Raw genomic sequence first — 19620 nt, 5'->3', positions numbered from 1 at the left:
AGTGTGCTTGAATGCATGTGAGGTGGAGCTCTGTTTTTCTTACACGCTAATCTTCATTCTGAGCACTGTACTAATGCATATAGGACTGTAAATAATCTGTTCCGTTTAGGCGTTATTTGTGCTGCAATTCTTTAATACATATTTCATATTTGTTTTCTACTTGAAAACGTTCCAAATCTTTAGGCATTCCTTTGCTTAAACTTATTTGAGTTCATCCTGATATGATACCTAATGAAGCACAGACAGCTCAGTCAAACAGCTGTAGCTCTATCAGTTAGGAGCCCAGCCTATGCTGCTAACATCCAGAGGTTGTGGGTTCAACACCCACCACGTCTTTTAATTGTGGCATATTACTTTGGAAGATGCAGATTGATGAGGTCACAATGAGGTCAGTTTTGTGCAACTGAACACCTCCATTTTGCAATGAGGGAAGCTGGAATGTTAAGGTGTGTATCTGTTTATTCTCTTTTTAAGTGCTGATAATGTGTGCTGGTTTTTCTTTGCTTTCAAAAGAGAGCCGATTGCAGTGCTGTTTGTTGAGACAAAAAAGGGGGTTGTAAAAGCCATGGGAATATTATATTATGGTTTGGGCTGAAATGTGGTTTGTTATCCATGCAATATAATGTGTTCCATTGTTATGGTGTCATTATATTTATTAGGACAAAGAAAAGATGAAAAATACCTATTGAAATTCACTATTGGAATTATTGATAAAAAATACAGCAGACGTCTGCCTCGCGTGTAACAAAGAGCCGCAATTACGATAGTTGAAACGGCATTGAAATCCAAGTTAGACCAGGGTTTCTTACGTCTACATAATTCACGAGAGTTAGACGCACGCGTTCGCCCAGGTAGCGCCTATCTTGCGTCCCCACTTGGCACGCCCATAGACCGCCCACGGAACGCCCACGTCCAGAGCTGCAGACGGGACTATGCTTTCGATAGACGTTAGTTCGTTATGTACTACCTAGGGACGTCTATGTGTCGTCCATTACCCAATTAACATTAATTAAGACCCTTAACTCCATGATTATTCACTTATATCCGATGTCCAAAGCACGCCTAAGTTAAACGCAGTAATAGAGAATTTAGGCCTTAGTGTGGACTTTATCAATGAGTGCTAAATGATAAAGACACCTATTTTCCTATGAGTGTCTTTAGCATTTGACAAGCGCTAATCATTAATGCATTCTAACGTGGTAGCGTCCATTGATAAATTCTCCCTTAGTGTCTTTTTTTCTCGTCATTAATTTAAATTTGATCATATTATGATCTGCATTATAATATGGCCCCAACACCGTTACCTCTTGTATTAAGTACTGCATTCCACTAATGACAGTATTTAAAATAACCCCTTTCTTGTCACTTCTGGAACCAGCAGCTCCATGAAGTAGTAATTTATTTAATCTATGACCTTTTCCTCCCTAGCATTTCCTGACGAGACATTTATCCAGTCAATATGGGAGTAATTGAAACAACACAGACATAGTAACATAGTAAATGACGGCAGATAAAGACCTGAACGGTCCATCCAGTCTGCCCATTAGTTATTCTCATTCGAAATACAGACACAAAACTATTCCACTCTCTTCTGTTGAAGAAGGAGCATCCAAACTCCCACACTTCAAATAGTGGAGAAAAAAAGGCTTCACCAAAAGAAAGGAGCATTACATTCCAGCAAAATGCTGTGTCATAGTAAGCTAAAAAAAAACCTCCACTGTAACATAGAGCAGGAAGTACATTCACCCCTTTTCACAATAGATAAATAGGCAAAAGTCATGCAGTCCTTGATTTTGTCCAGAATTGATTACTGCAACCTAGTATTGGTCATCTGCCCTAAATCTCTTATTAATCAATTACAGTTGGTTCAAAATTTGTTAGTAAGATTAAAATTTATGGAAATTTGAACATTTAACAATCCTATTACAGTAGACTTCATTGGTTACCTTTGGAAGCTAGAATAAAATTCAAGTTCTCTTCTCTTACCTTAACAAGTTTTTTCTATTTCACCTTTATCTAAATAGTTCAAGGACAAATAACAGAAATAAAAGAGCCAGACCAATTTGGGAAATACAGACTTGAAACATAAAACTTACCCCCTCTTCTACAAAAACGCGCTAGTGGTTTTTAGCGTAGAGAGCCGCTCTGAATGGCCCGCGCTAGAAACTGTTAGCGTAGTTTCGTAGAAGAGGGGGTTAGTATAATTAAGCCCAATTTAAATCAATCATGATGGAAACAGAAAAGATTTTAAAAGTTTTCTGTGCCAAAGATCATGCCCACAGATGCGTAATCCCAAAGGAAGTTGGTTCCAAAAACTAACCAGTTGATAGTGAATTGAAAAAGAAAATTGTCTAATAGACTTTACATTCTTAACTGCAGAAAATTTCAGTTGAAAAGAATTTCTCATTTGATATTAAGAAAGAGTGATATACAACAATAAGGACATTAGATTTGTCAGATAATCAGGAACATTACCTGTTAACATTTTATAAATTGTAACTCCTAATACTGTATATTTCACATGTTGCTTGACATATTTAACCATATCCATTTATGCTTGATCAGGTGTAACTGGGCACAATGAGGATTTATGTTAATATTCTATAATGGTATCTAGGTGCCCAGATGTCATTATAGAATAGATGCTCCTTATACTGCATGGGGCACCTACACGTAGATATCTCTTTATAGAATTGGTACCTAGCTAGAGATCGGTACTGTATTTTAGTTACTTACAGAAATTAGTGGCAAAACACTGCATCAGGCAAAAATGAACAAAACCTACATTAAAGAAAGACAACTGAGAGGCCCTGCACATTTCAGAGAAACTGAGCAAATGCCCTCTATCCTGGTTTTTACACTGGGTACCAGTCTCTGGTATGTAAAATTTTTATCAAGCTGATTAGAATATGTAAGAGCATCATCATGCTTTTTGGACATGCAAAGTAGCTCTACTGATGTCACCAACATCTGGACCATAGTGAAGGAAGGGTGAGAAGACACTCAAGGCACAACAGTATGCACAAAGAGCAATCTGCCTCATTTAAAAATGCTGCAATTATGCACAGATAGAAGACAAAAGGAGAAAACATCAGAAGAATGCCTATGCGCATCAACAATAGTTCAAATGTAGTAAATGTTTAACAAATTGGGTCGCGCATCACCCACTTAATCCAAAATTATATAATCATCTAAAGTAATTATTATAAATTTAGTGAGAAGACCTCAGTCTAGATTAGGGATCTCAAAGTCCTTCCTTGAGGGCCGCAATCCAGTTGGGTTTTCAGGATTTCCCCAATGAATATGCATTGGAAGCAGTGCATGCACATAGATCTCATGCATATTCATTGGGGAAATCCTGAAAACCCGACTGGATTGCGGCCCTCAAGGAGGGACTTTGAGACCCCTGATCTAGACTGAAAAGTCAGACAAACGTGAAACGTTCAATACTTCAACCTGTGTATGGGACACAGTCCAAACACTACACCATCATAGCGTCTTCTATTGTGCATATAATGTGAATAGTGCAAAACACACAAAAATAACATTAAGTAAATTAATGTGCGATCCAAATATGAAAAACAAACGCTGCACAGCCCTCCCAAAATTAAAGGAAAAGGACTTATCTCAACGTGAAGCACTAGAACCAAGCCATGAAGTTTCCAAAAAACACAAATTGGCAGTTTTCAGTTCATATTGCTATCCATCTGTAATAGGTAATGTTGGTTCAATTGTGCATCAGTATTGGACAAAAATCCTTCACCAGGAACCTCCTTATACTATGGTATGATTTATTCCCAAGCTGGAACACAGCAGCGTTAAACTGTGTGAAACGCCAAGCCAAGCAGCAGGTTGAAGTATTGAATGTTTTACGTTTGTCTGACTTTTTAATCTACACTGAGGTCTTCTCACTAAATTTATAATAATTACTTTAGATGATTATATAATTTTGGGTTAAGTGGGTGATGCGCGACCCAATTTGTTAAACATTTTCTACGTTTAAAATACTGTTGATGAATACTGTAGGTGTTCTGCATTTTGGGTTTTATTTGTTTGATTGGGGAAGGTGAGCAGCATGATAATTTGTAGGAATGGAGGCCTAAATGCGTCAAGCAAAAAGACAAGCATTCCCATGTTTCCACTCCACTAATTCCTCATCTCTCAGAACAATGCTGACTGTTCAGAAGGAATATTACTCAGCATAATTATCCCTCCAATACGTGTGTCTAGCTGCATTATAGATAAGTAGTAGTAATAGAAGACAATTCAGCAGTTTATAATGGACTATACAGACTAAAGAGCAACTAAAGGAAATCCAACCAAATCTGCAGTAAAATCACCAAACCAGGAAAACCAAAAAAAAAACTGCAGACAATGTACAAGATGCATGCAAAATTTATTGTACCAAAATTAAGATGCAGTAATATGAAAACCTTTTTACCAACCAAGGGACCCGACACGATCCGTGTTTCAGACAACACACCTTTGTCAGGGGTCCTAATAAATATAAATACAATACTAAAATTATATACATAATATTTAAAATTTCTGTGTGAAATAACAAAATGGTGTTGTCATGCCATGCCAAAAGAGAATGTGATGATGTGACTTCAAAAGATAAATAATATGTATGAAACCAAACCAGTTATAAAAAATATATAATAAAAAAGTATATATACTGAAACCAGGAAAGAAACATGCAGAACAAGTGAAAATGTGAATGAGGGTATTTATATTCCTTAGGACCCCTGACGAAGGTGTGTTGTCCGAAACACGGACCGTGTCGGGTCCCTTGGTTGGTAAAAAGGTTTTCATATTACTGCATCTTAATTTTGGTACAATAAATTTTGCCTGCATCTTGTACATTGTCTGCAGTTTTTTTTGGGTTTTCCTATACAGAATAAAAACAAGCAGAGGAAGGTTAGGAACAGTGAAAATGGAGATTCCTCTGTCTTACACAAGTCCCCATCTCTATCACACTTAGGCCCTCTTTTACTAAGCTGCAGTAGAGGTTTCTACCGTGGCCGGCTACCGCGGCCTTGTGAAATGTTCTGATGCTGCTCCAACGTTCATAGGAATTCTATGAGCATCAGAGTGGCATTGTAGCATTTAGCGCTCCAGGTCGTGGTAGAAACCTTTACTGCGGCTTAGTAAAAGGGTTAGGGTTAGCAATGTTGGCAGAAATTTTAATCCAGCAGCAGTGTTTGTTTGTTTTTTTAAATGCTGGCCACCCACAGCTAAATTAGATCTGGATATTCCATGCTGGCCCCTATACAGGTACCATCACTGAATATCTCTGATTGGGGTGGCTTATGGAAGTTACTTGGGTGCTGCTATTCTTATAACTTAGGACAATCTTTTTGCTGTCTTTAAGTTAATCGGATACTCATTCAGGTACCACTGCTGAAAACTGGCGGCACCTAGGTGATTCCTGGTTCCACCTTAATTTGGCCTGACTACCCCATTAGAAACCAAATACTGCCAGGGCACTCTGCCCAAATATTCAGTAGCACTGTTTCAATACATGCCCTTAGATTTCCAGGTTTGGCCCTGAGAGTACCATTTAACCTCTCCTGCCAACTTAAATTGCTTTGAATGTACACCCCATTCTATCTAGGGGATCACCACTATACATTTATTCTTGGAAAGAGAGTGGTTTATTTTCATATATACCCATCATAGCAGGATCTAGGAATTTTGGCTACTACATCAGTCAACCAAACTGGGAAACTGAGATTTCACATGAAGGCCCTTATAACTGCTAGCTTCTCCTGCTCCATACAGTGAACTTAGTTTGGATAATTTCCTGAAAGAAAAGTCCATAAGCTATTAAGATGAACTTGGGAAAATCCACTGCTTATTTCTAGAATAAGCCATATAAAATCTATTTTAATCTTTGGGATCTTGCCAGGTACTTGTGACCTGGATTGGTCATTGTCGAAAACAGGATACTGTGCTTGATAGACCTTTGGTCAGTCCTAATATAGCAACGCTTATATTCAGTGTAGTTATATATTGTAGCAACAACTGTAGCATTCAACCATATCTCCAGCTGCCTTCTGGAAGGACTCGGTAGCCAAATAATACAAATGTGTCTGTTTCAATTTCACCAGAGAAACTAGAGGATTCTGGGAAGAGCAGTTCAGTCATCAATGCAATTTTTTACATAACTGGGAGCATTGTTTCAAGGATGAATAATTAAGCTCTGGAATGCATTGCCAGAGGTTGCCTGGATCGGTAGCATGGAATGTTGTTACTCTGGTTTTAGGCCAGGTACTAGGGACCTGGATTGACCACCATGAGCATGGACTACTGGGCTTGTTGGATCTTTGGTCTGACCCAGTAAAGCTATTCTTAAGTTCTTATGCTTATGTGTAAGATTTTCAGCACTTCTGCAAAACTTCCACTGAGCAAATCTACAAGCAACTATGTGCAGTGGATGTTATTGATTAAAAACTGATCATCCTGTTAAGGAAATTATGACATTGCGAAGGGGTGCTGAAAGGTTCTCAGCCCAACCAACCAACTTCCTAAATTCTGAGCGTTATTTTGCCACTGTAGCCGAAAAGAGTGTTATCTTATTTCATTAAGTGGCAATCTGCTGAAACAAAATTCTATGTTTTGACATTGTTTCAGATTATTGATTGAACCATGTCCATGTCATTCTTTTCAGCACCACCTCGTACTAGTAATACATTGATATCATTTATGTTTTACTTGAGATGAATTAAGAACAAAAAAAAGAGAAGGTATTCCAGACTTATGGTGGAAAGTTAATTCAGAACTGTATAACGTTTGTTTTATTTATTTATTTAACTGACTTTATCGCAAAATTCATCCAAGGTGGTATACAGCAGTCAGCTTGACAAAAAAATTTACAATTTTGTTAACAGCATAAACAATAATAAAATGACCAAATAAAATCATAAAGACAATTAATAAGGTAAACTTAGAAATGGTAAATTGAATCCTAGAAATAGGTTGAATGTGAAACAATATCTGAAATATACATATTTAACAGCATTACAAAACAATCATGTAACAGGAATATGATCATATTTAATCAATTTGAATGATACATTAATAGGCAGCATAGAACATTCATACAACATAGATATCACATGATGTCAGCAAATGAAACATTCATATAACAGACATCCTGCTGACACAGTTCATACAATATAAAACAATGAAACTTCTTAATAGGTAGATGAGAGGTCAAGTTGCAGTTGAGATATACAGGGCAAACTGAAAGGGCTAATTTTCAAAAAAGATATTTATTTAAAAAAAATTTTATACCGCTAAAAATCTCAGCGGTTTCCAAAGTAACATACATAGAGACATAAAAATGCACACAAACTGGTACATAGTAATCCAAAATCTTCACAAAAGTACCCTTAAAAATACTTTCAGTAATTACTCATCAACTACAGTAAAGGGAAAAAAGCTCAATTTCAGAGGAATAATTGTCATACCGTATCATAAATAAGCATCAATGAATAGCTTAGTCCTAAGCAATTAAAAAAAAATAAAAAATCGAACATTCCACACAAATGACAGATAAACTGGCACTTGGATGTCATACTAGTCAAAACATTGAAGTGGCCATTTTTGAAACTGGCTTTCTAGGACTTAGATGTTCTGCAGGGATGATCAAACTTTTCTCAAAATGTCCAGGGCACCATTTAGACATTTGGGGCTAGACCTGTTTTAAAAACGAACAAGGATCACACAGTGCCCACACTGAACAGATGACCTGGAGGGATTAAGGCATGACACACACCTCCTTACTCCCCCAGTGGTCATCGATCGCCTCCCACCACCCAAAGATGTGAAGAAAAAAGTGCATTCCAGCCTATATTACAGCTTCAGATGGCCACACACACAACCACGCACAGCAGCATAGAGCAGAGAGGTACTCTAAGGCAGTGTCTCTGAAACATTTTTAGCTCCAGCACACTAAACGGAGCAAATGCATCTAAGTCAAAAACAGACACCTAACTCAAAAACACACCAAGAATCCACCCCTAACCATGCCCCCTTTGAACTACACGCCTACATTTTATAGAATCATATTTTTCAAGTTAGGCACCTAACTTTCAATTAAGTCCAATTAACTTCAATTATGAGGTGTTAAGTGCCAATTATCAGAACTGATTAAGCCTATCAATCAATTAAGTTACACGCCTGCATTGGCTAGGCACACTGATGTAAGTGCCTAACTTTAAGTGGCCTATATTTAATCTGTTTCGGTATGTCTAGTCCTCTGATTCATTCAACAATAACTGGAATCCTCTAGTGCGGGGTTGTCTAACGTCGGTCCTCGAGGGCTGCAATCCAGTTGGGTTTTCAGGATTTCCCCAATGAATTTGCATGAGATCTATTTGCATGTACTGCTTCTATTGTATGCAAGAAGGATCCTATGCATATTCATTTCGGAAATCCTGAAAACCCAACCTAGTGAGGGCCAAGGTTGGACATCTCTGCTCTAGTGTTCCCTTTCATTTGCACTTTAACCCTTTTTTTTTTTTTTTAAAGCCCTAAAAATAAAAAAAGACTGGATTAAAGCAACAGAAAGTGATATCTAATCCAAAAGACAAAAAACAAGGTAACGTATACCTTACACAGTATTAAATTTGAGCTATCATGTGCTAACCTGGAGAGTTTGTTTTGCAGTGTTTGTTTACACTTAACAGCACAATAATATAACCCTTTGGATAATAGCCAATACTATCCTAAAAATAACACCACTAAGGGATTGGCTAATACACCTAGTCCCTTGGATAAGAAGTCTGTAAAGGAAATCAACCAATGAAATAGAAAGAACTTTTAAATAATGGACATCAATATGAGCCCTTAATGAATAAACGTAAACCTCTGGCTCAGGCGATATCTCAAAGGTGACCAGCACCAGACCGTAGTCTAAGTGAGAATTGCCTCATACATCAAATATAGTCCATAAAGAAATTAATAAGCATGTGAATAAAATCACACTCCCAATGAAAAATCAGACTTGTACACCAGGGGAAAAGGGGTAATAAAGGTACAATAAATACATACACTCCCTAAAGACCAACCTACATGATCCATTGTATCATTGTATCATTTTATTTATTAGGTTGGTCTTTAGGGAGTGTATGTATTTATTGTACCTTTATTACCCCTTTTCCCCTGGTGTACAAGTCTGATTTTTCATTGGGAGTGTGATTTTATTCACATGCTTATTAATTTCTTTATGGACTATATGATGTATGAGGCAATTCTCACTTAGACTACGGTCTGGTGCTGGTCACCTTTGAGATATCGCCTGAGCCAGAGGTTTACGTTTATTCATTAAGGGCTCATACTGATGTCCATTATTTAAAAGTTCTTTCTATTTCATTGGTTGATTTCCTTTACAGACTTCTTATCCAAGGGACTAGGTATATTAGCCAATCCCTTAGTGGTGTTGTTTACACTTAAACATTAATGCCATTGGTATTTAATATCTTGCTCCTTTTGGTAGAAATAGAGTTTAAGAATGCAGTCTGATTGTTATAAAATTTAAACACTGTATGAATTGGTACATGCTATAAAACCCTGCTTTAATGCTCTATTCAATCCTTTCTCACTTTCAGCCAAGTCAGGAAGTCAAAGCATTTATTTTTCCACAAAGTAATACAACATTCTATTTTTCTTTTGTGAACGGCAGTCCTTTAACAGGTAACCAAGATTTACAAAAATAAAGACAAACTAGAAAACAATCATTGACAAAACTATCTGTAGAAAAGCTGGATGTATCATCGGAGGGTACTTTTTCCTTAGCCAATTTTCAAAGTGAACATATGCATGCACTTTCACTTTCAAAACTGATTTTTAAAAATCCTTGAGCAAAAAGTACTTTGCAGCAATGCTGAGCAGAGTGAAAATTTTCCTGCATGGTAGCAGCACACTGTAGCTGAGCTTCATATGTTGCCACTGTATGTTATAGTTTCTTCCTTTCAATATATGCCATGAGAAGGCACTAAGTTCCACTTTCCTCACTGAAAACGTCACCCTCACCTTCAGGAGCAGAATGTGCTCTCTCTTTCGAGGATCTTTGTTCAGTTCTCCCATTTCTTTTCTGCAGTTTGCATTTCTCCTGTGTATTGTATTCTTCCTCTTGTGGTGCAGATGATTTACGACGACTTTGCACAATCTGAACACGTGGTCTAACAATCAGAATGCGAGATTCATTAGAATGTATAGGATCTAAAAACGGGAATTACTTATATTCACTTACAATGCTTTGACTTGCAGCTCATACATAAACTAAAATATATGAATTAGTTATTAGATTTTAGAAGCTGCAGTATCAATAAATTCACAACCAGTGTCAGTATATATTTCATTGTTGGGTGCTCAGGACATTACCATAGCAATCTCTAATCACCAGGAAATTCAGATGCCTAAACTATGATTCAACAAGGTGGCAATGACACTTCCTCAATTATATTTCCAATGTAGATCATTTATTTCAATATACAATTTGCATAAAAGTCCACAACGTTCTTAAAAGCGATTCAGAATGAAAACTCACTTCAACAAGTTCCTCTTCTACTTGGGGCCTTAAACACACATATATACACATAAATTTGACCCAGGTATCACTAAGAGGGTATCAGCGGCTAATGAAAAGTTCTCTGCCCAACCAAGAGAATGATGTGGAGCCAAGAAATTTAAAAGTTATTCCACACTTTTGGTTTCACTTCATATCATTGAAACAAAAAAGTGTCAAGAAAAGTGTGGAATAACTTCTAAGTTTCATGGCTCCATATCATTCTTGGTTGGGCTGAGAATTTTGGGAAAGCACCTATTTGAAGCCTATTTTATAAAAACAAAAAGTAGGTGCCTATTTTTCTTAACAAAATATCGGTATAAGTGGCTGGAAATGCATCTCGATTCAAGGGAAGAACACTTACCCCAGGGTCCAGCTAAAAAGGACTAAAGACTCTTTATTAGGCTTGAATCATTTTATGTATATGATTTACCGTATTTTTCACTCCATAAGAAGCCCTTTTTTTCCACCCAAAAGTGGGTGGAAATGTCAGTGAAGCAAAGGCACTTTTTATTTAAACCCCTGACCCCGACAAACTTTTTTAAATTCCCGGGCCCCATATGGCTCTCCATAAGACTCCTCTCACTCTCACCCACGGTGTCCAGATCAGCTCTCCCTAGCGTCGGTGAGCACCTAAAGCCTCCTTGCACTCTCACCCGCGGTGTCCAGATCCAGCATCCCGCCCTCGCAACGGGCAGGGCTTTACCTCTAAGCTGCTTCCTGCCCCAGTGAGAGAGGTCGTCTTTCACGCTGTGACCGCTGCTGACAGCAGCCTGCAGAGCGAAGTTAGCAGGCTGCTATTGGCCTCTGAAGCACATTGTCAGAGGTGGGACTGCAGCAGAGGCAACGTGCTTCGGAGGCCAATGGCAGCCTGCTAAGTTCACTCTGCAGGTTGCCGTAATTAGGTCAGCGGCGGTCACAGCATGGAAGATGACCTCTCTCGCTAGGTCAGGAAGCAGCTTGGAGGTAAGGCCCCGCCCGTTGTGAGGGCCCTGGCGGGACGCTGGATCTGTACACTGGGGGGGGGAGGGAGTGAGAGTGAGGAGGCTTCCAAAGGACCTTGAGAAGGGGCAGGAAAACAGACTTGAAGACAAGGCAGATGCTGGACTAGAGGGGGTAGAGAGGGGAAACACACTCAAAATGTTAGCAGAAGGATGATAGAGAAAGAGAGAAACCTGAAACAAAATGGAGGCAGAAGAGGGGGGGCAGATGTTGGATTTGGGGGTGTATAGAGGGAAGAGAGAGAGAAAGAGACTGCAGAGAGGTGGAAAGATTCTGGGCCAGGGAGGGAGGAAGGAAAGAGAAGCAGAGAAAGACCTGGAAGAAAGGAGAACAAATGCTGAACAAGGGGATGGGATAGGGGTTGTAAGCAGAAGAAAGACAGAGAGAGATAGAGACTAGGACCCAAAGGGGATGGGGCTGGATTGTGAAAGAAATGTTGGATGCATAGTCAGAAGGAAGTCCAACCAGAAACTAATTAAATCACCAAACAACAAAGGTAGGAAAAATTATTTTATTTTCAATTTAGTGATCAAAATGTGTCAGTTTTGAGAATAGAAAAGAAAAATGAAAGGAAAAAATTGCATTATAATTATTGTGTCTCTTGTGATTTGTTCCTACAATAAAAATATAAAAAAATAATAATAATAATAATTAGTAGGGGAGGGGGAACAGGGTGCAAAGCCTGGCATGGAGTATGGGGTTGGATGCAGAGCCTGGCAGGGAGTGAGGGGGCTGGGTGCAGAGCCTGGTGTATGTTAGTACACAATTTGGTTCAGAATGTTTTTTCTTGTTTTCCTACTCTAAATCTAGGGTGTGTCTTATGGTCAAGTGTGTCTTATGGAACAAAAAATACGGTAATGGTTTAAATTCCTTTAATAAATTTACAATTGTTGCAAAGGCTGATGTGTACAGTCCCTTCCCCACTTCTTCTTATGTTTTGTTCCATTATACATGGGGTTGTATTTTCCTTTTTTTGTGGATTAAGGAGGGGGTCATGCCTCAATCCTTCCAGTGGTCAGCTGCTGAATTAGAGCAACGTTTTATAAAGTGGGCGTAAATGAAACAGGTCTAGATAAAAATGTCCTTATCTTTAGACATGAACCTTTCTTCTCATTTGAAAATCCATGTTGGATGTCCTGCTTTTGGGCCCTTCCTAGTTTAACCCAAATCATTTTAGCCCATAATTTTAGCCCACTTTTGTGAAGTTCCTTTGCACTTTAGTATGTCAGCCTCAAAGTGACTTACACAAACAATGTCAGTGGTAGAAGTGGGATGATTGTGAACCCTGGTTTTCAGTTTATTGCTCCAACCACTAACTATTAAATCCCAGATCTTCCATGGAGGAAGCCCAGCCAACTGAATTTTCAGTATGTATGACATAAATACGACATATTCACCTGTCTGTGGGCTAGAATAGGCTTAGGAACCACTCCTTTTTTAACCATGACCAGTTAAGTAGATTCCTGCTTAGCAAACATCAAGAACTTCTAGTATGTTTCTTTCTTTGTGGTATAAATGGTTTACTGTATTCTATTAATGTTGTTTAATTTGAAGGAGGAAACATTCCCTGGATTATATGTTTATTTAGTGTACTCTAAGAAAATATTTTTTTCAGTTTTGTGACTATATTTTTTCTTGATATATCATTTAAGAAACTCATTTAACTTTGGATTCTCCTCTGTTTCTTTGCGTGAGTAGAAATGTAACATTTTAAAGAAGCACGATGATAATCAGGAAAATGATTCAAATTCTACTTCTCTCTCTGGCATTTCTTGTGACCTTGGACCTTCATCCTTAGTTGTCTTTGATACAACTTACATTGTAAACCATATTGGTGAAGGATCTATCAATTATACCTAAATACGTAACTCATTCTGAATGTGAATTTGGAAAGAAAAAAGTGACTAAATCTTTTGTTGGTTTTTTACTTAGTGACAATGGTTAATGCTTTTTAAGTGCATTTTTAATTTTCCTATATTTCTTTTACTCTTAGCTGTCCCTTTTTAAGATGTCTAACTTCATATATCTTATGTACTGAAAATGTAAAAAAAAAAAAGTAAAAATCAACCACTCTAATAAATATACAGTCTGATGTTTAAAAGTGCTTATTCAGACAGCATTTATTTGGATAGCAATGCCTAAATGCCACTACTCAGGTCTATCCAGCAATTTTCAGTGACGCTATCCAGACAGTGCTAAATCATTACTATCATCCACACTATTCGTTTAGTGTCAGAGTAGAACATGGATGGTTCCAGGAACTATCTAGACCAGGGGTGGGCAAACTTTTTGACCTGTGGGCCACAATGGGTTCTTAAATTTGACAGGGGCTGGACCAAGAGCATCTTTCTATCCCATCCCCCTGTGCAGCAGAACCCTTGCCAAGCTTCTATCCTTCCATCCCTCCCATCTCTCATGCAGCAGAACCCTTGCCCAGCTTCCATCCTTCCCTCCCTGTGCAGCAGAACCCTTGAGTGTCCGCCTCCGCTGCACAGCCAAACCCCCGCTGACCCTCCAACCTTCCCTCCCATCCGAACGTGAGCCCTACATACCTCCTTCCAGAGCAGCGTCAGGCCAGCAGCACTCTAAACAGGCTGCTTCTAGGCCTTCTCTTGTCGGAGCCTTCTGTGTGCCGCGTTACTGATGACATAATCAGTGATGCGGCAGACAGAATTCCCCGATGAGAGAAGGTCGTGAAGCAGCTTGTTTAGAGTGCTGCCGGCCTGACGCTGCTCTGGAGGGAGGTATATAGGGCTCGCGGTCGGCAGGGTTCAGATGATTGGTGGGCCGGATTAAAAAACTAAATGGGCCGGATATGATCTAGACCAGGGATGTCCAACTTGCGGCCCGAGGGCCGCATGCAGCCCCGTGAAGTATTTTGTGCAGCCCCGGTCGAGGGCATTGCAGTGTTTTCCTCTGCTGCCCCCGCGTGTTTACTATCTTGCCGGCTCCCTCCTGTGTCTTGCTGCAGTGTTTGCATGTTTGTGTGGCCCCAGAAACATTTTTTTCAGCCAATGCGGCCTAGTGAAGCCAAAAGGTTGGACACCCCTGATCTAGACGGTGGCAATATTCAAACCGCTATCCAGATAACTTAGGACAGAAAAAAAGGCTACCCCAAGTCATCCAGATAATCTATTTAGATAGTGGCCAAATATCATGGTTATCTGGGTAATGCCAATGGTGGTGGCTGAATGGTAACCTATTCATTTTTTACACTGTATCCAAATTTTACTTACATAGTACAGTCTGCCCTCTGAGCCTTTTGAATGTAACGGCATGAAAAGGTAAATTTGGTTGGACCAATTTTAATAAGTTCACTTCGTAACAAATGTTCCTAAAACAGAAATAAGTACAAAATTCATTTTAAAAGGGAACTTACAAAACCGTAAAGTGATCATTATGTTCTGTCTCCAAACAATAATGTCTAACTATTGTACATAATGAAAGTCTTTCTTAGCCAACCCCAGTGATCAAACCACCAGTTAAATTTGCAGGATATCCACAACAAATATGAATGAATAGGTCTCCAATGTACGCCAATTTTCCTCAACTATATTTATTGGACTAAATTCAATAAATGGGCCCAAATTTGGCTGCTGAGCACTATTCTATAAACAGCACTCCAAGTTGGGTGCTGTCAGAAAGGTACTATTGGAGGTAGGGGGCAATTTATTACATGTTGATAGGTATTATGATAACTGCCAGATTTATTCAAGAAAAAAAAAAAAGAGGACATGTGGCCTTGCCCCGTTCCCTCAGCCCTGTCCTGTTCTATCCCAGCCCTGCCCCCACACAGTCCTCATCTCTTCACCTTCCCCGAGTCTGGGCTGCATCTGGAGAACCTCCGAGTATATGGAGATGCAACACGATGATGTCACACGCATGCATGTGATGTCATTATATTGCATCTGTGCATCCTCAGAGGCCCTCCAAACACTGTTCCGAGCTCGGGGCCTTCCAAACCCCAGGCAAACTGCCAGGTTTTGAAAATCCATCTGGACTTCCTTGACGTCTGGTAACCCTAGGTATTGTCTGTGTTTATTAGGGATTTGAAGTTAAGTTATAAATGTAGCTGTTTTTAGCCAAAGGTATGATATGCATTCGCACTGTGAAGTTAGAATTCGTGCATGGCTGCCCCAAGCTATGCTTTTAAAACAGGTCATAAATTCCACTGCTAGTTTTATGAGCCTTCACAGAGAAGTTATGTTAGAGGGAGAAACAAAATTTATGCCATTGCATTTTCCGTAAATCATGTGATGTTCCTTATTTGGGAATCTTTCCTGTTTTTATACATAGGGTTACCATATTTTGAGCAGTAAAGCCCCGCCGTGTTCCACCTCCAGTCCCGCCCCAGCCCTGTCCCATTCCACCTCCATCCCCATCCTCATCCCGTTCTGCCCCCCACAAAGCCTCCTCTTGTTTTCCCCGAAAAGCTCCGGCCGCATCTAGAGGGCCTGGAGCATTCACAAATGTGTGTGATGTCATCCGCGCATGCTCAGAGGCCCTCCAGATGCGGCCGGAGCTCATCAGGTTTTCCAAAATCCAGACAAACTGCCGGCTTTTGGAAAGTCCATCCGGACACCTGGCCAGTCCTCTAAAAAGAGGACATATCCGGGTTTCCCCGGACATCTAGTAACCCTTTTTATACGTGACTAAAGTAATGCGCATTTGTTATTGATAAAGTTTTATACAGAATAATAAAAGCCAATGCACGGGACTGTTTCTCAGTCCTCTGGTTAAGGTGCACATTTAGCATCAAACTGGAACTCTCTCCACAAATTGTGTGTCTGGAGTTTTATTACCTTGTATGTAGTTTATTTACTCCTCTAGAATCCCTTAGCCCTGACTGGAAGGAAAGAGTCCAGGTTGTGTTTATGATAGTGAGCTCGGAGGGCAAGTAGCCCCCAGACCCTAGGAAGTTTGACAGGCCCGCCATTTATAGAATAGCATGTAGTGCCCGGATCCACATCCAACTTGTAGGTGTGAGGATTAATAGCAACTGAACCATGGTGTAAATCCCCGTGCCTAAATTAGACACAGATCACTCAAATTTTATAACAGTGCACACATCTTTAGTGAATGTCCCTGATCCGCCCATAACCCTCCCATGACCACACCTCCTTTTCAACTGCATGCTAAAGGTTTTGCATGTGCAACTTTATAGACAAGCATTTAGCAAGATGCATACGTAATCCAAATTGTTGCCAATAATTGATTGGTTCCTCAATAATGATGTCGAATTTTTTAGAATACTTAATTCAGAATAACAATAACAGTCTCAGAATATCCAAATCCCAAATAGAGAAATGTAATAAATGCTTTAAATTTTCCTGAAAGCCTCAGCCCCACCACTTCACCACTGAATATGTCTTAGTAGCGGGAAGAATTATGTGGTTTTCAGAAATGAGTTACATAATATAGAAGGTTAATGTTTTATATGATTGTCTAAACGTTGTCCTTCTATTTTTAGGGAGACCCTTGATAAAGTACGGGAGTGCGAAACATGTCGGGTCGTCTCTCCCAAGTCATGTCAGCTTTAAGATAAGTGGCTTAAAATATTAAATGGCTACATTACAGTTTTAATGGAAAAAGTAAATTAAAACATTAGTAAAATAAAGCAGTAAATAAATTAGTTGAAAACTGGTGATGAGAACCCCCATAATTCTTCCCGCTACTAAGACATATTCAGCAGTGGAGTGGTGGGGGCTGAGGCTTTCAGGAAAATTTAAAGCATTTATGACATTCCCCTATTTGGGATTGGCACTAGTAGACTTGTTTCTCAATTTGGGCATGCATTGGGCATTTGCATATATAATTTTAAGCCCCATTTACAGAATTCCCCTGATTGTGTATTATCCTGAAAATCTGACTGCTTTAAGGTTACCATGCCAATTTGGGGCATAATGAAAAGACTAAGCTGGACAAGTTCCTGCTAAACTGGGACGTACACAGGTGAGGCTGACTCATTTTAGAGCACTGGTCTTTGACTTGGGGGCCACCGCGTGAGCAGACTGCTGGGCACGATGGACCACTGGTCTGACCCAGCAGCGGCCATTCTTACGTTCTATAAGTGAACGATGATAACATTTTTCAGTATATTGACCAAACACTCTCAGAATCTAAAGGTATTAATCCTGTTCTATTTACTTCAATAACTGAAAATGATATAAGAACATAAGAAGTTCTACGCTGGGTCAGACCAAAGGTTTATCAAGGTCAGCATCTCATCTTCAAAAGTGGCCAACACAGTTACTAGTAAGCTCTCTGTACTTCCAACACAGTGGACCCAATCTATGTTACTCACTCCCAGGGACTGTTGGCTGTCTAGTGCAGGTTGCTTTCTCCATGTCTTTATTTTTAAGGTTATAACTGTCGGGATTATACCTACCGTGTAATGCGGGTTTCTTCTCCCATGCCTTTATAAGCCACTCACACTGCAAGCTTTCCCTTGATTTCTTAAAATTGGAAAGGTCATTTCGCAGATGCAATAAAACAATCAGGCAAAAAAAAAAAACAACCTCCCATAGAGTACTGTCTAAGATATTACACAGACTGTTTAAGCTTCACAAGGCCTTTCAGAATCAGGGTAAAATAAACTGGACTGTTATTAGTTTCTGTACATTAGATGAGAAATGATTCAGTAGGTTCTTATGCATCACAGAGTACATTCTGTACAGAGATCATGTGTTTTTTTCTCTCTCTACAAAGGAAAAACCACTTTTAATGGATTGGAAAATTCGTGCCCTTTTGAAGATCTACTTACTTTCCTATTATTGTACTTCAAAACTGTGTAGAATTTACATGCTGCCTCGGTTCGACGGGGTGTTGCTATGACAACAGCTGGTACGTAGCAAATATTTCCTGCTTGTGACCCAATTCTAGCAAACACAAAGTCTCCAACCTGTATATTGAAAACATATACATCAAGGAAGAACTGTAGCCTATCAGTTTTTCATGCAATTAAATTTACAAAGTAGAACTTAAATTGCACACAACAAATGATTTTTAAAAATGTTGCTATTCTAGATCATAACTGTCTTAATGCTATAGGAAATGAATATATTCAGTTTACAGAAACATACCCCTCCCTCCCACACACCTTTTACAAAACCGTAGCGTGTTTTTTTAGCGCTGGCTGTAGAAGTAATAGCTCTGACGCTCAAAGAATTCCTATGAGCATCGGAGCTGTTATTGACATGGCAGGTGCTAAAAACCGTGCTACGGTTTTATAAACGTGGGGGGGGGGGGGGGGTAGTTTGATTTTCATTTTTTTTTTCATTTTGTAAATCTTTATTGACATTTCAAACTTTATAATGCATACAATTGAAGAATCTGGAATAATAATGTAATTCAATTGGTAAATAATTATCTCTCTCTTGTGAGACAGAAATAGATTATATGCCATGTGAATTGAAGTACACATATTGGAGGTGATTTCAGTAGGGTTAGGCACCATTTACATGTTATAATTACTTTATGAGGAAAGGCTAAAGTGGCTAGGACTCTTCAGCTTGGAGAAGAGGATGGCTCAGAAGAGATATGATAAAGATTTGTAAAATAATGAGTGGAGCAGAATGGGTAGATGTGAATCATTTGTTTACTCTTTTCAGAAATATTAGGATTAGGGGGCATGCAATGAAGCTACTAAGTAGTAGATTTAAAACAAACCTGAGAAAATATTTCTTCACTTTACATGTAATTAAACTCTGGAATTTGTTGCCAGAGAATGTGGTGAAAGTCATGTCATTCTAGGTTAGCCACATTTGTATACTATATCTACCATGCTATGTTTGCCATGCTATGTTTTATATATATAATACTAGGTCTGCTATGCTATGTATGCCATGCTATGCTTCTATATATAATACTAGGTTTGCCATGCTATGTTTTGTCATACAATGCTCGTCATGCTATGTCTCACCATACCATGTTATGCTATGTTATGTCTTGCCATGCTTTGTTGACTGTTTTGCCATCCCTGTCAGACAATGTCCTGCCATGCCATGTTTGCTAACACCTTGTATAAAAACACTTTAATATTA

General features: G+C 39.1%; 1 protein-coding gene across 1 annotated transcript in view; it reads right to left on the bottom strand.

The window, feature by feature from the left end:
• VWA3B (von Willebrand factor A domain containing 3B) overlaps window positions 1-19620 on the bottom strand; it is a 411842-nt gene that overhangs the window by 84458 nt on the left and 307764 nt on the right. The window contains exons 26-28 of the mRNA XM_033949516.1: window positions 18342-18479; window positions 14815-14912; window positions 10042-10190 (exon numbers count right to left, since the gene is read on the bottom strand). Coding sequence (XP_033805407.1) covers window positions 10042-10190; window positions 14815-14912; window positions 18342-18479 — 385 coding nt within the window. The remainder of the gene's footprint in view (window positions 1-10041; window positions 10191-14814; window positions 14913-18341; window positions 18480-19620) is intronic.

Source organism: Geotrypetes seraphini, chromosome 6 (assembly GCF_902459505.1).
Source record: "Geotrypetes seraphini chromosome 6, aGeoSer1.1, whole genome shotgun sequence".
Taxonomy (NCBI): Eukaryota; Metazoa; Chordata; class Amphibia; order Gymnophiona; family Dermophiidae; genus Geotrypetes; species Geotrypetes seraphini.
This window is presented reverse-complemented; position numbering and strand designations above follow the sequence as displayed.